The sequence below is a fragment of the Manacus candei genome, unplaced genomic scaffold (assembly GCF_025592945.1).
Source record: "Manacus candei isolate 608988 ecotype Guabito, Panama unplaced genomic scaffold, ASM2559294v1 h1tg000037l, whole genome shotgun sequence".
Classification (NCBI taxonomy): Eukaryota; Metazoa; Chordata; class Aves; order Passeriformes; family Pipridae; genus Manacus; species Manacus candei.
This window is the reverse complement of record NW_026138085.1, coordinates 4341880-4357204: the sequence shown is the minus strand read 5'-3', so window position 1 is coordinate 4357204 and position 15325 is coordinate 4341880. Positions and strand designations below refer to the sequence as shown.

The following is a 15325-nucleotide window of genomic DNA, read 5'->3' as shown; positions in this document are numbered from 1 at the left end:
TTTACTATTCAAATATCCATTATTTCTGGTCACTTCTAATAATATTTTTCTGTCATGAATGTTTAAGATTACTGCAGTCCAGAAGGAGTATGAGAAGCATTTAGTGTGTGTTGCTATTTTTCATTCCAAACTATCCCACAATGCTTCTTAAAAACTTTCTGTTTTTTTTGTTTGGGATTTTCCTTTGGGACAGCTGGAATGTTTGAACTCTGAAGTCTGAAACCATACAGTGTGCAGCCATGGAATCGATGTGATTAATACTTTAAGAAGATCAGCTGCAAAATATAATGCACATGTCTATATAGTCCTGAAGGGATTCCAAAGTCCTGTACCAAATTTAAGGGACAGAACATACTAATCTGCTACACAGTAATAGAGGAAACTGTCTACTTATGTTAAGGCTCATATTTATTCTGCTGTTAGAGATAACCTGTGCTCTTACAAAGGATCTGCATTTGCATACCTGAAAGTTAATTGCTAAATTATAAATTCTATGCAGGCATTAATATCTAATGAATAGCAAGTAATTATATTTTAATAATGCCTGAGAAAACTGGGATTCCCTGCCCTGAGAATTATGAATTATAAGGCTCTAAAACCAAAGGGATCATAGATAATTCAGTTTGGATGGGATGTCAGGAGGTCATCTGGTCCAGCCTCTTCCTCAAAGTAGGGTTGTTATGAGGTCACACATCAGACTTGGGCCCATAGTTTTTTGGCAGATTCCCTACAATCCTCCTTATTGCCCACTGGACAGGTTGTTACCACTCAGTGCCCTTCCTATGCATCTTCTTTAGCATATTGAGCAATATTGGTGTGTAATATCTGCTTTTTCTCACTGCAGTTCCCTACTTGTGTGTGCACAGCCCATTCCCTCACATCCCTGAATTCAAATCAAATTAGAAATACTGGTGTAAACCACTATTAAGTAGCACTGACATAAGGGGAACAGATCTGTTTGGTCCCTGTAAATGCTGACTAAGCTTACTGGGCATTTCGACATTAAACTCCTCTGTTTTGTAAAGCTTTTGGTATGTTAAAGTAGTTATGGTCAGAGGAATGCAATTTGTATTTGGAGCTAAAGTGGATAATAAGTGATTTTTATTTTTCTGTATATGTGGAAGTTGTCATTTAAGGAGTAAAGGAGTTCATTCCTCCTGTATGCCATAAGTGGAGGGTTTGTGAAGTTAAAAAAAAGTGTTTTGGAGCTAATAAATGAACTGAGAATGTCTTCCCCCAAAAAACCCTAAATTGCATTAGGTCTGGAATATTAGTTTAGTTTTAGTAGGACTTTATAAAAATGTTTGGAAATGGAAAATTTGATGCTAGTGATATTTGGCTAGGATGGATACATCCAAGTGCTGCTTCTTTCTTTGGGGAATGATCAGGCTCACACTGGCCTGATGAAAAGAGGAGTCCATTTCCAAGTGATTCACTGCCTTCAGGCAGGAGAAGCCCTAGTTATCCATGATCCTTCCAGCAGGCAGGAAGGGCTGTAAAGCCACCAGCAGCAGTTTATGATCCAGAGTTTTTCCCCATGCTTGGTAGTCAGCTAACACATAGAAACCAGAGAAAACCTGTGTTTTCTGAAGAACAACCACTTACATTAATTTTAAGTATGATATAAAGTGCCCAGCTACAGCCAGTCTGACATGAGGTTGTACATTAGCTGACTGAAATCCGTGTAATTCTGTTGAATTTGGCTGAATTTTGCCAGTGTGGACCCTGTTTGCAGGATAGTTTTCTGTCTACCTCAGTCCTAAAGGATTACACTGGTGTGCTTATACTCAAAGTATTTGTACATTCAGCTTAGCAGGAAACGGCTGATTTAACCTGGCTTGGTGTTTACCTCCCCTGCCTCTGCTCTGAAACTTGCTTGCAACAAACAGCATTGCTTAAAAACATTTCCTGAGCAGTAAATCTGGTGATGCTGCCTTCCCTTTGGAATTTGAAGCAGAAGAAATGCTGGGTGGCATCTGTGCCCTGAGAAAAGCTGGGCAGTGACAGTGGAGCTTCCTCTGCTGACCCTGCAGGGCATTCAGAGAGAAAAAGCTGAAATACAATTATGGTGTGAATCCTAATTTTTGTGAAAGAATGACTGAAACTGCTTGCCATAACACTGTGATTAATGTAGGGATTTTAGTTACTACACTGTAGTTAGGTTATATATTCTTTTAAATATGAAGTCAGTGTTTTGCTTGTTGCCCTTCAATTGACTGAATTTACACATCCTGTCAGATAGGTCACTTCATCATTACACTGCCACAAAACTATTTATATAGACGCTATTTTAGAGATAAATCCAACTTGAGAAGGCTTCTTTCTCAGAAAAGATATTACATATTACAAAGGATGATACCAGTCCTTGTGTGCAATATCAGAAACATTAATACAGTAAAAGATTATGGTTGTGGTAGTGGTTTTATGAATGTAATTTCACCTGGAATTATATTCTAAATGGATTTTGTTACAGTAAGATTAATTTGAAAGACTCGGCTATCTTAAATACAAATTTTACTGCATCTTTATATGTCTTTTTACTGGGTATATGAATAGGAGTTGAATATGAGTCTTGTTTGAGAAGAATACACTGTGTAACTGAAATGTGCTGCTGGGGTCAGATTTTAGCTCTTGCTCAGAATTTCAGCAAGTAATCTCCTTGGCCTGTAGAAGGAATTATGCAGCTCTGCTGCAGCAGTGTCTTTACCTATGTTCCATGTAACTACTGTGCCTATGCTGTGCACAACCCAAACTGTTGGCACCTGGCCACGATGAAGCCACGGTGCAGAGCCTTGGTTTGCATGCAGGATGTGATGTGTCCTCGTGTTCACGTTGGCAATATCAGGGTGCAGGCAGGACACTGCCTGGCAGGACCACCCTGGCCCTGCCCACACTCTGTGGGTGATGTGGGGGCTGTGTGGGGTTTGGATATCATGGACATCCAACATTTGCAGGACTGGATCTGGCGTCTGGCTGCTGCAGAGCACTTGGCATTGCAGAGGCTTCTCACTTTTGTGACTGAACTTCCCATAATGCAGCCTCCCTTCCTTCTGGGAACTGTCTTTATATACACAGGTAGTCCAGATTCGGGGCTCAGCTGGAATTCTGTGTGTAGACTCAACCTTCTGAGCAGACATGGATTTTTTGATCATTGATCTGTTTGCTTTCCTCAAATCTCAGGACAGTGTAGCACAAACTGTCCCCCTCTTTTCCCTGCCCAGCCGTTGGCAGCTTGGAGAGGGTGGGTCACACCAAAGGCTGGTGACAGAAAAAACTCTGTTAGTTGTGCACAAGAGAGAGACCTCGAGGGTGTCTCCCCCTCAAGAAAGTCTCAGGAGCCCATCTGCTTGAGTCGCTTAAAATGAAGTTGGATAAAATGGAATGTTCTGCTGGGAGCAATCCCTTGTTAACAAGGCATGATGCTCTGACAGCCCTGGGGTTTTTTTCAGTCTCAGATGTTTGGGACCTATATTGCAACATGAGCTTTCCTCTCCTTTTCTGTGTGTGTGTGTGTGTGTGTATCTTTTTATTGTTCTTTTTCTTCAAAAAGATGCAAGTGACTTTTCTTGAAACTTCCTTTTTGATACCAGCAGTTCCCCTTTGTGGGAGCTTTACTCCTCTTCTAAAACATCACATGTTTTTTCTCATATTTCTCTATTTTGTTTGGAAAGTTGGATGTTCCCCGAGTTCCTGCCTTTATGTGTGAAAGACTGAAATTGCATAGATAGAATTTAGAGGGAAATTCTGTTATGACATACATGTCCCAGGCAATTAAAGGAATCTTACTTAAAATTAACAATTGTTTGTCTGCACAAGAGGTATTAGAGTGGAGGATTTCAGGGTCCTTGAAATTTAATTTTTGGTTTTTCCTTTTTTTCCAGCCTGTTCAATAAATAAAACTGTAGCTGGGCCAACTCAGGCATGTATTCATCTGCCCAACACATCTGCAAATAGATATTTATTCTATACGTTCCTTTGTTTGATATCTGGCTTAAAAAAAATATTTAGGGTGTTGGGTAGTTTTTAAAAAAAAAAGTTTTCTCCAGAAAAATAAAAGGGAATGAGAGGAAAAAGAGTCAAGAAAGCCAGTCAGAGCATGTTGGTAACAAATTCTTCAATGCCACGGCGAAGCTCCTGCTCTGTGTGAGTCCTCTCTGGAAACCAAGCAGAGCTGCTGTGGTACTTGAGCAGTGACAATGGCCTTTGTGTTACACTGAAAAGCTGGGTTAATTCTTAACAATTTGTCAATCAGTGTCACTGTCCTACTTCAAAGACCTGGGATAGTGCCCCTGCATGGCTCCAACCTGTTCTGGAACTGTCCAAACTCACCCAAAGGGGCTTCACCTCTCACTCAACAAATACTGTATTGCATTGACATGTGTTTAGTTACTTGCTTTGGGGGCTGAGTTTATTTTAGTTGAAGTGTTGCTCTGCAGAAAATAACTTGTGTGTGCTTATCATAACACTATGTGTCATTTTTATTTGTATGCCCTTTCTTTGGCTTTAACTAAGCCCTGCAGGCTTTGGGATTGAAGGATTTAAAAATAACAATAGCAAATAAAAAGCATAATTTTATTTTCAATGTTGCTAGGTACCTTGTTCTATGTACCTCATTTATTATTTGCTAGATAGCTGTAGGCATACCAGCACCTCACTGAAGGAATGAACAGAAAATATGAAAACAGTGATTATCCTCTAAAATCCAAATTAAACAGGCTATTGTCATTACTGCTTTTATGTCATTTCTCTATATTCTTCAGGTACCATCGTGGCCCAGACTACTGTTATTTGCTACAGCTATGTAGTTAACAGCTCTAATGAGAAGAGAAGGATTTAAATGTAATTTAAATGATCCCCTTGAAACTCGTGTGTATCCTATGAGCGAGAAACCACTGTGCTGTAGAACATTCTCTGCTGCAGGGCTTCTTCACCCACAGGACCACCTGGTCCAGCCTCACCTCAAGTCAGTGGAAAGGCTTCACTGCCTGCCAGGGGACTTTGGATCAGGATGTGTGAAAGGAGGTCAGGCAGTGAGATAAACAGGAGATATCATATTCCAGACTGTTGCTGCACCACATGTGCACTAAATGGGGAGGGGTGCTGGGAACCCCTTCTGCTTGAAAATCCTGTTTGAAGGACTTTGGAGGATAGATGGCTCATAGACAGTGTAGGATCAGAAGGACTCAGAAGACATAACCTCTTGATTTACTTTTCTTTTTCCATATACAAACAGTAGAAGCTAAAAACGTCATCCATTTCTGTAAGTGCTCAAAAGATACCACTAAGATTTTACTTTTTTTCCTCTCTCTCCTAATCTCCTTTTTTCTTTAATTATGCTAAGAGGCTACCTATTCCTTCAAAGTTTGAAAACTTTAAAAAGTGCAAGATTTCTCTGACTTCTCTATCCCTGGTTGCCCTTTCCCTTCTTTTCTTTCCAGAATGATTTGCTCCACCATAAGTGGGAGTTCTGATGATTCTGACTGAAACCACAAATTAATTGGGCAGATTTTATATTTCAATTTACCTAAAATGTTTGTTTTGCAATTTTAAAGTAGTTCATGCACAGGAAAATCTATGTATGTCTGGGAAGCTGGACAGGTGTATTTGTATACCTGGAGTTTGTGAGTATCAGTGGAGTGAAAAGGAGCTCTGTGCAGAATTTATCCAAAACTGGATTAGAATTACTGCCAAGGCACTGGAAATTAATTTGCCAAGTTAAAAATGAATTAATCACCTTCTAATTTGGTGTCAGAAGAATTTCATTGTAGATGAAACCTATGAGTATTCTCTTGTAAATATATCCAGCACTACCCATTTTCGAAACAAGCACTGTCCGTATCGTGGTTTTTGCTGTTCATAATGATTCTGACTCTGATGATCTCTCGTGTGCAAAACATACTGAAATCTTTCTTGCTGTTTTAATTACTGCATATGTACCTGGACTGAAGGTCCCAGTTTCCAATCCCACAGACAAGCTGGAGACTGAGAGAGAAGGGAGGCTGCATTAGTGTTTCACCTTTAGCAGCAGCTGCAAAAGCGTGAGACACTTGAACTGCTGTTGCCTGTACTCTGCCTGTTCTGTGAATAAATAGGTTGTCAATCTAGCACTTTAAACAAGCACTTTCTTCTTTTTTTAACCTTGCTTCTTGACATTTTCCATTAAGCATACTGTAATGGAAAAGATGAGGGGAATTGCTCTGCACAGCAGGAATAGCAACCTGTCTGCTTAGCACGAGGGGCCGTTCTCTGAGCTGTGACTGAGAGCTTCCTACCACCGTGGGTTACTTAAGATAAGATGTTGATAGCCCTTCCCTCTGTGACTGCCTTACTCAGAGAACTCATAAGCCAGCAGGTTGCACACTGCTGAGCGTGGGCTGCAGAGTGAAACTCTCCAAATCCCTTGAAGGCCATCAAAGCCCACGAGCCACGTGGAAATGCTGTGTGTGCAGAGGATAGTCACCAGTACTACTCATTGTGCACATACACATGGAGGAAAATTTAAAAAGAGATAGTCAGCACAATGCCTGAATTTAAACTTTATTTAGAAGAAAACTTGTGAATACTAGATCTGGAGCTCTGTTGTCTAGTTGGTCTAGCAGACTGTAATGCTACAGAGATATTTCCTTGAAGAGAGGCAAAACCAGAAATCCATATATACACATAAGCATGTATAGATAGAGACACAACCATGCAAAATACCTAGTTAGTTGTCCATTACTTAAAGCTGTTTTGAAGTCAATTCATCATTAATTTAATAGATCTTTAAAAGAAGACATTATTCTCCGAGTACTTGTATCTTATTATTATGGTCTACCGCTGTTCATTCCCTTCCTTCTGATATTTATGTTATTCAAACAGTGTGTCTTTGGAAGGCTGTGGTTAAATAAGCTCTAGAGAGGTAGCATAGTGTTTCCTAGCAACATCATGTCTATAGCAGTGGTGCTGCCTCCTCTCCTTACACTAAACGCAAAGTCATGTCCATTAATCCCCAGCTGCACTTAAAACTTTTCAGGGATTTTGCTAGCTCCCTACTGTTCATGTTTTCATCTTGCTCATATGCTGCAAGGCAAACTGCTTCAGTGGTTTAATTCTCTTCAGTGCCTCCATGTAAAACCAACCGTGTGTGTACATTCACAATTACTGCTTGTTTTTCCTTTAAAACAAATAATTGGTCCTACACTGGGATGCCTCCCCTCAAACTCAAACAACCTGACAAAATGAAAGAGATAAAATAAATGTCTTGAAAATCTATTACCTGTGCTGCAAAAGTAAGTGAAATTTCTTGCAGCTAAGCTATGTGATGGCAAAGTAACTGTAAATTTAATTGAAAGGGATACTATTTTTTTAATACACAACAACACTGAAATACAACTTATAGGACTTGTTTATATCTGATAGCTTTCTGTGTGACATGAACTGAATAGACTTGGACCTGTTGTGATAAGTGGCAAACTCCTGCAGAAGCCTGAAAACCAGTGTGGGGTCAGAGGAACTGCCCTCTACCATCACCTGGCTACAGCCAAGGAGTTGGGAGGAGCAGGAAGAGAGAAACTCAGAGCTGTGGCTTTCTGAACAGGTTTGTAGAAACACACAGCAGCCTAAATTAGTGATTTCTGAAGGGCTTCAGCCTTTCAACACTAGCGGGAAAGCTGTGGTAACTTGACCATTTCTTCTGTTCCCTGCTACCTACAGAGGCCAAGGGGCACAAAGGTGACATCCTGTCATCTTAGCCTTTCTCCAGTGCTGCACATCTGAGGCGGTGCTGTCAGGCAAAGAAAACATATTTGTTTGTTTTCAGGGTATTTCTCGCTGCTACCTTCCTCACTCACAATTGATGAGAAGAGTATCCACAGTCTGGTAGGGTGCCCATTAGTCCTTTTGTGCTCTTAAAATGCCTGGAGGAGTGGAATACTTAATTAATAGTCACAGCTTGGGGGCACGGTGTCAAATGTGAAGGACTAACCCAGCCAGGCAGTGAGAGCTGAGGGAGCTGCAGTGGGTCCCTGCATGTCTTGATTCCAACAGTGACTCATCACTGCTGGTGGAGAGGTGAAGCCTTGTGAGCTGTTCTGAGGTAAAATTTCCTGTCCAAAAGTGGCAGCAATGAGATCTTTGTTCCATGTTCTCCAGTGGTTGTAGAGATGGCAGGATCAGACTGTACTTTCAACTCAAACAAGAGCTTGTGAACATTTGAGATCCAACACCTATTGTCAATATGGCCACACAGTCTTCTGCTCAGAGTTGTGAAGAGGTGCTGTGAGAGACCTGCTGCAGGTCACTTAAATCTCTTCTGCCACCTCCACAGACAAATACATGTGCTTGTGAGGATTGGTACTGATGGATTTAGTTGTATTTACCAAGGCTGCAGTTTGGTTTCCTTACCCTTCTTCATAATGAATATTCAGTAAGGTACCAGTAGTGCCTCCTGAGACTCGTTTAGTTCCAGAAAAAAGCAGCTGAGGTATTCTATCACCTGTGGACATTTGTTAGAACGTTAGCATTTGTTAGCAGCTTAGCTAATTAATATTTTTGTTCCTATTTTGGCTCTTGCTATACAATAAGTTGTCATATCCATAATCAATTCAAAACATACATCTTTTGGGGGATATCTCCTCTAATGTGTTTTTCAGAAAGTGTGAAATGTTACACTCATAATACAAGTAAACTTAGCATTAAATAAGTAGGTAGCCTAAAACCACTGTCAGTGAAGGAAAATATTTTCAAAACTATTTATTTAAACTTTGTGTTTAGAGACAAAACTATTTATTTAAACTTTGTGTTTAGAGACAAAACTATTTATTTAAACCTTGTGTTTAGAGCCACTCTGGAGAATGATGCAATTGACAGTGCAAAAGCCCTCTGAGCATTGACGAGCTTGTTGAAGAAGACGTTCCCCCTCCCTATGTTGTGTGCAGGTAGGAGACAGATCTTCTGTCAGCAGACTGTCAGCTCGAGGTCTGAACCTTCACAGGATTTTTAAGGCATGTATTAGAGCAGGTAGGGATCCTCCTGCCCTTTGGCTCGAGCTAGATCCCCATTTCCCAGAGGTGTCCCCTTTCTTCACCGAGAGTGTTTGTCCCAGCAGCAGGACCTTTTTGTCTGCACAGTAACACTGCAGCGGGGTGGGTGTGCCCTGGGCTTACCTCCTGCGTTTGTCCTCCCAGATGGATGCCCGGACCTGTGCAATGGCAACGGGAGGTGCACGCTGGGCCAGAACAGCTGGCAGTGCGTCTGCCAGAGCGGCTGGAGGGGGCCGGGATGCAGCGTCGCCATGGAAACCGCCTGTGCCGACAACAAGGATAACGAGGGAGGTGAGCAAAGCCTTTCGATTCCCGGCCCCGAAAGAGCAGAGGGTTGCACACACCTGCCTCGGGAGTCACTGCTGTCAGCGGTGGTGTTACATTTCTCTCCGAGCAGAGGAGAGGGAGGGAGCTGTGGCCATGGGGGGGACGTGGGGACCCACAGCTCCCGTGGTGGGGCGGGTGGGATGCTCAGTCCCACCCCACACCCTATCCCTCCAAAGATGGCTTTACTTTATCAAGTTTTGTAAGAGCCTTCCATGGTGTATTAGGCCATGCTGTCCCGAAGGCAGATCTAAGAAGTTGTGCCATCTAAACAAGGTTGCTTAATTTGCTCCTTCCTTTGAAGCAACTTTCAATACAATGTCCTTAGTAAATTCTTTTTCATGTGCTCCTGCTCTCTGTTAAAAACCAAATATCAGACACAACTTTCGTCCTTGAGATTCCTTCGCTTTTCTTTGGCCAATGATTAATCTAAAGAGCACATCTGTTATTTGCTGCTTAATAAATGTTTTATAACATTTAATGTTTTATAAATGTATTTCATAAAACTGCAAAGAAACATTTGGCTGCTTTGAATGACTTCTTCTAGGGTAAAATTGTCATTAAGATGACTACTTTAATTTTATATAAGATTTCAGGGGTTAGAAATTGTTTGTAAGTCCCAAACTGAGAAACAGGGGGGTTTGGTTTTGATTACATGATATTAACCACCAGTTTTAATATGAAAATCCTCTATTAGTTCCTTGGTTTCACATGATCAGGGCTTATGGAAGTATTTTAGAAGTGCTAAAGCTGATTCAATTTCAGAGAACTAGAACTTGATTTATAGCTGTAACTGAATCGTAAAGAGCAGAATCTAACTGCCAAGTTACATTATTGGCATTTAAATATATATAAAAAAAAACCCACTAAACTTGTCCTAATATGCTCTGGGAGAAACTAAAAGGTGAACTGCTTAGATTTGCAGTTTTTACAGACTTTGAAGATTATAAAGGACAATTTGAAAATGGATGTATCATTACAGTGTCCTCAAGGCAAGGAATGACTTTGGAAAACATTATTAGAAATACTGGAATAAGAGGTTTATTTATCTATCCAGGATATTATTCTGCAGTTGTATAACAGACAGACAAACAGGGGAAAAAATGACCAGTGAGACCATTCAGCTGTTCATCCTAATGTAAAATTGCAGAATTCTAAAACTCAGTTCACAGAAGGCAAATGGTAGTTCATTGAAGGCAAAGAATACATAGACTATGCCATACAATAGACATCTAATATTATGTATTACTAATTAATGCAAACTCCTGTATTCCATTACCATGCAGGGTGCATGGTTTCTGGTTTACCACAGTAAAGCACCTCAAAAAGAAAACAGATTGGTGAGGCTGAAGGCTGGAAAGATTTAGGGGAGAACTCTTCAGATGTTCTCAAGGCTTGCAGGTTGAAGTCATTTTTTTTCCAGAGACTAGAGAGGTTATAGCTCATCACTTCTTGTGAGTGTAAATAGATTGAAAATTTATGCTTGTTCCAAGGTCCAGATAACCTGAGAAGTCCCTTTGACCCACACATTTTCACATGGGGATTTTATGATAAAGGCAGAAATGAATCCTCTTGTCTTTTGACCCTGAGCTCAGCACTTTAATTCAGCAGTCATTCCTGCTCTCCCGTGGTCTCATCCTTACTGTGTTTCTGTAGAGTGCTTGTATGAGGGAGCTCAGGTGCTGTTCCTCCACACACTTGACAGGTATATCTGAAAAACCAAAGACACTTGAATTTTGCCACCCCATGTGTTGTACCTGGCACAGGCTGAGTTACCCACAGGCTGTGGCACTGCAGAGCTCTTCAATCTCTCTCGTACCCTGGTGATTTTTGCTGTTGCAGTTTGCTTGATTATATTTTGAGTTTCAGATTTCATTGAGACAGCGTGGGGTCCTTTCCAATATGCACTGTGAGGACAGAGCCATTGTCATCACCATCAGTTTGTCAAACTGTCACAAGGGCTACAACAAAACTCAAATATAGCATTAATCACTTAATGCTTAATATCTCAGAGTGCAGTTCTGCCTTTGCCTGAGCTGTACTGCTCTTTATGTGTCTGGATCACCACACACCTGGCCAGGAATGTGTCCTGTGACCTGTGTGTTTGTAGGGGAGCATGCAGGAATGGAGAGGCTGGAAGGGATGTGTGCTCTCTGCTTTGAACTGCACCTTTACATTATTGTGACTGTGTTTAGAAAGGAACAGACAAAATTAAGTTTTCTCATTAGACAAAGCTGAAAACTGTACTATGGGAATCAATGCTAAAGATCCAGATAGTTACCAGAACCCCAAGTTTCACATAAAATGCAAGATTATTGGAAGTTAAAGAAATTGCCTCTCCTTCCAGTCACTCTTTTCATTTGAAACTCAGCTGAGTTTATTTGCAGCAAAATGTTGAACTCATTTGCTGCTCCATTAGCAACACTGCTCTGTTAACATCGGCAGGTAGTTCTGGGGTAGTACTGAAGATGCAAGCTGTTCTTTCAGAAGGCAGTAGGGTTGCTAAAAACACTTTTTTTTTTCCTAAATGGGGTCCTTCTTCGGACAGCTGAACCTCCTTCCTTTCTGTCCATCTATGTATGTTGTAAAGTGCAGTTCCTTCAGCATGTCACTGAAAGGGAATTATCATTTTCTATCTTCCATTTTTCCCCATGTGGCAGCAACTCCAACATATTTTGGAGCTCTCTCCCTGTTCAGCCATTCCTATTGTAATTTGTATCTAACAATCAGATTCAAAGGCCTTGGGCCAAGTCTTCATTTCATGGATGTCAGGAAGAGCATTGCCACTGACTCCAGAGGGATTCCCATTTGTCCTGCTTTGTCTTATTATCTGCCACAATGCAAACTCCACACTGTAGTTCAAAAAGAGAAAAATGAAAGATTATACTTAATATTTTCTTTCTGTTTTAGTTTAATGCTCTTTAGTTGGTTTATTCCTATAAGGGGCAGATGTGTCTTTGTCTCGTTGAGACTTAAAAATCTTCATTTTAAATGAAATGTCAGTGTGGATTACTCACATAAATAAAATGTGATTCCAGAGCAGAGAGAGGAGAGGTGTCCAAAGCTGTTTTATCCTCCCAGGGCTGTTCAGGTGGAGCTGGGCATGACCTGAGGTAGCACTGGACCTGCATTTGTCCTCACCATCACAGGTCAAATCAAGATATAGGCTTAACAAGGTCTTCATCCTGGAAGTGTTCAAGGCTGGGCTGGACAGGGTTTGGAGCATTCTGGTCTAGTGAAAGGTGTCCCTGCCCATGGCAGAGAGGTGGAAATAGATGGTCTTTAAGGTCCCTTCCAACCCAAACCATTCTGTGATTCTATAATTCACTATAAACCTGTTTATGGTTACTATGGTGCTTTGCTGAAAAAACTTGAAAGTCTCTTATTTATCTGTTTATTTATTTATTTGTCTTTAAGGCCGAAGCCTGGCTGAAAAGGAGGAGGATTGTGGCATTGACTCACTTCTAAGATCTCTTTAAATTGGAGAGTGCTTCTGCTTTCCAAACCATGTTTGGCTTACACAATTACACTGTGGCCACTTCTAAAGCCAATATCTCTCCTTAACCAGTCCCTCAGTAACCTAATCATTATTAAGCATCTTTTGGAGGGCTTAGAAATAGCTTTATTTTAAGACCTATAATTGTACTTACAATATATAATCCCCCCAATAGACACATATAACCCATTTAATTCACTGTGGATTTATTTTAGGAAATTAAGGCATTACAGATGGTATTTTGAGGAATGGGAGAGGATATGCTACTTTTTAAATTCCTGTTTCTTTTGACATACTGCATAAGGAAATCTCTGCAGTGGCTCTTTATACCCATCTTTTTGCAAAAAACTGTTTTATCATAATTTGCTTGTTCCTAAATTGAAAAATGTTTTTAGTATCTCCTTAAATTGTGTGTGTTTAACTAGATTTCACCTTAGACCTTATAGTGCCTCCAGGTACATTAGACAATGTAATGCATAGCAAAACTCATATATCTTTTCTAAAGAATATTTTCATTAGGTATTGGATGCAGCTCATGCCCATTATGTTTGAGGGGTCTGTTCTGAGCATCTTGGGATAATTTGGGAGAGATATTTAAGAACCCTGGCCTCTGCAGAAGCAGCCGTACCAGGAGCCCATATTGCCCACTGGGGTTGCTCTTTCTAGGCTTTTCTTTTCCTTCTTTCTCTCTTCTTTCACTTTTTGCATTTTTTAAAATTACTCATTTTTATACTTTTTTATTGCCAATGCAGTTGTGTAATCTCAGAGAAAGAAAAACAGAAAATAACCAAAATTTTGCTAAATTGGTTTGTTTCAGATTTGATCAGGATGGAGAGGACAGGTGCAGGCAGGTTAAAAAAGAAAAAAAAAAGAAAGAAATAAAAAAAAGGCTTAAATGCAATCACTGCTTATTATCACTTCCCAGATCACATTTCTCCTCAAAATGTAATTATCTGGACTAAAATTGGGAGGGGAAGGAAAGGAAGCAACCCACAACAGTATAGAATACTAAGCTAAATAGAATGAGGAGTTTCTTATTTGTTATGCAAAGTGGGACATTCTTTTTAAAATACATTTTACTTTATTTTCCACTTGGCTTTCCAAAGAGAGATGTGCATCTCTCAGAAGGCAAATTTTGCCCTTCGGTTTGTTACTTTATAGCTGTAACCCCACCAAGAAGTACAGTTGGTGGTAATTCTGTTTGGCACAATACATTAAAGATAATGAATGAGAGAAAGTCAGCGATCTGCTCCAGTATGAAATCTCTTCAATTCACGAGGAAAATACATTTCTAGAGAAGTTCACTGTCAGGACAGTGCACTTGACTGATTGAAAGGCTGTTTATTTGAGTTGTCTTAGAAAACTCATCTCTGAAATTAGACAGAAGGAAAATAGAAGGAAAAGAGAAGTGTCTTCCTGCAATAAACATTTAGAAAAAAATTGCTTTTAGAAAATTACAAATCCTTTGACTTGATACTGCATCAGGCTCGTGACATTTAAGATAATACAAGTATTTCGCAGCACAAAAGCAAATCATGTAATTTAGCTTGCCTCAACAAGCACTGTCTCAGCGGGGGTCTCTAATTCAACACAGACAAAAGATTTTATGAAGTTCTCAATATAAATACCCAGAATACTCTTGGCGCAGAAAATACCTTCCCAGAGCCTGCACAATAGTCAGTTTTAGAGCATTAAACGCAATCAGGAGTTGAAATCTGCTGGGGGTGGGGGCCAGGGTGAGTCATGTGGGCTGGGGTATAAAATGTGTACCGAAACTAGACATTATGTAAGTTTGACAAGAGCTAATGAGTGTGCCTGTGTGGGATTCTGTTAGAACTTGGTGTCAACCTCTAATCGCCTTTGCACACATTAGCCAGCTTATCCTGCCTCTGCCCCTCACGGGAGGTGTTCCCACAATAACGTGCTCTTACAACCCGTGGAGAGGCGAAAGCAAGAAATTCAGTGGCTGCAAGTTCCATGGTTTAAAAAGGCCTTGGTGTCCGTGTGGGTATCTGTGCACCCTGGGCCTGAATAAATGTGTTTTTTCAAGATTGCTTCTTGTCTTGAAGCTGTCTGGGTCAGCTTCACTCTGAACAAGGTGGGGTTTGGAGCTGGAGCATCAATAATCCACTATCCAGGGATGCTGAGAGACCCCCAAGCTCTCAGGGTGTAGCTGGAGCTACACCTGCAGTAGGTTCTTCCAGCTCAGGAATGAGGGTTTTCCTGGCTGCCAGAGCTCTGGGCAGCACAGGGATCCTGAATGGACAAGGGAAGTGGGGCTGGTGCTTGACCACTTTGATATTCCAGGGTGCTTTAAGGCATTACAGGTGGTATTTTGAGGAATGGGAGGGGGTACATTACTTTTTAGGTTCCTATTTCTTTTGACATATTGCACGAGGAAATCGCTGCAGTGGCTCTTTATACCCATCTTTATACCCTCATTGTGGAGTTTTTGGAGGCACAACCAGCATTACACAGAATCCAG

At 40.7% G+C, this 15325-nt stretch overlaps 1 protein-coding gene across 4 annotated transcripts in view; it reads left to right on the top strand.

Annotated features, from left to right (window-relative positions):
- The window catches only part of TENM2 (teneurin transmembrane protein 2), a 1665603-nt gene that overhangs the window by 1602741 nt on the left and 47537 nt on the right, over positions 1 to 15325 (top strand). For all 4 annotated transcript variants that reach the window (XM_051794292.1, XM_051794291.1, XM_051794294.1 and 1 more), the window contains one exon: positions 9165 to 9311. In XM_051794292.1, coding sequence (XP_051650252.1) covers positions 9165 to 9311 — 147 coding nt within the window. The remainder of the gene's footprint in view (positions 1 to 9164; positions 9312 to 15325) is intronic.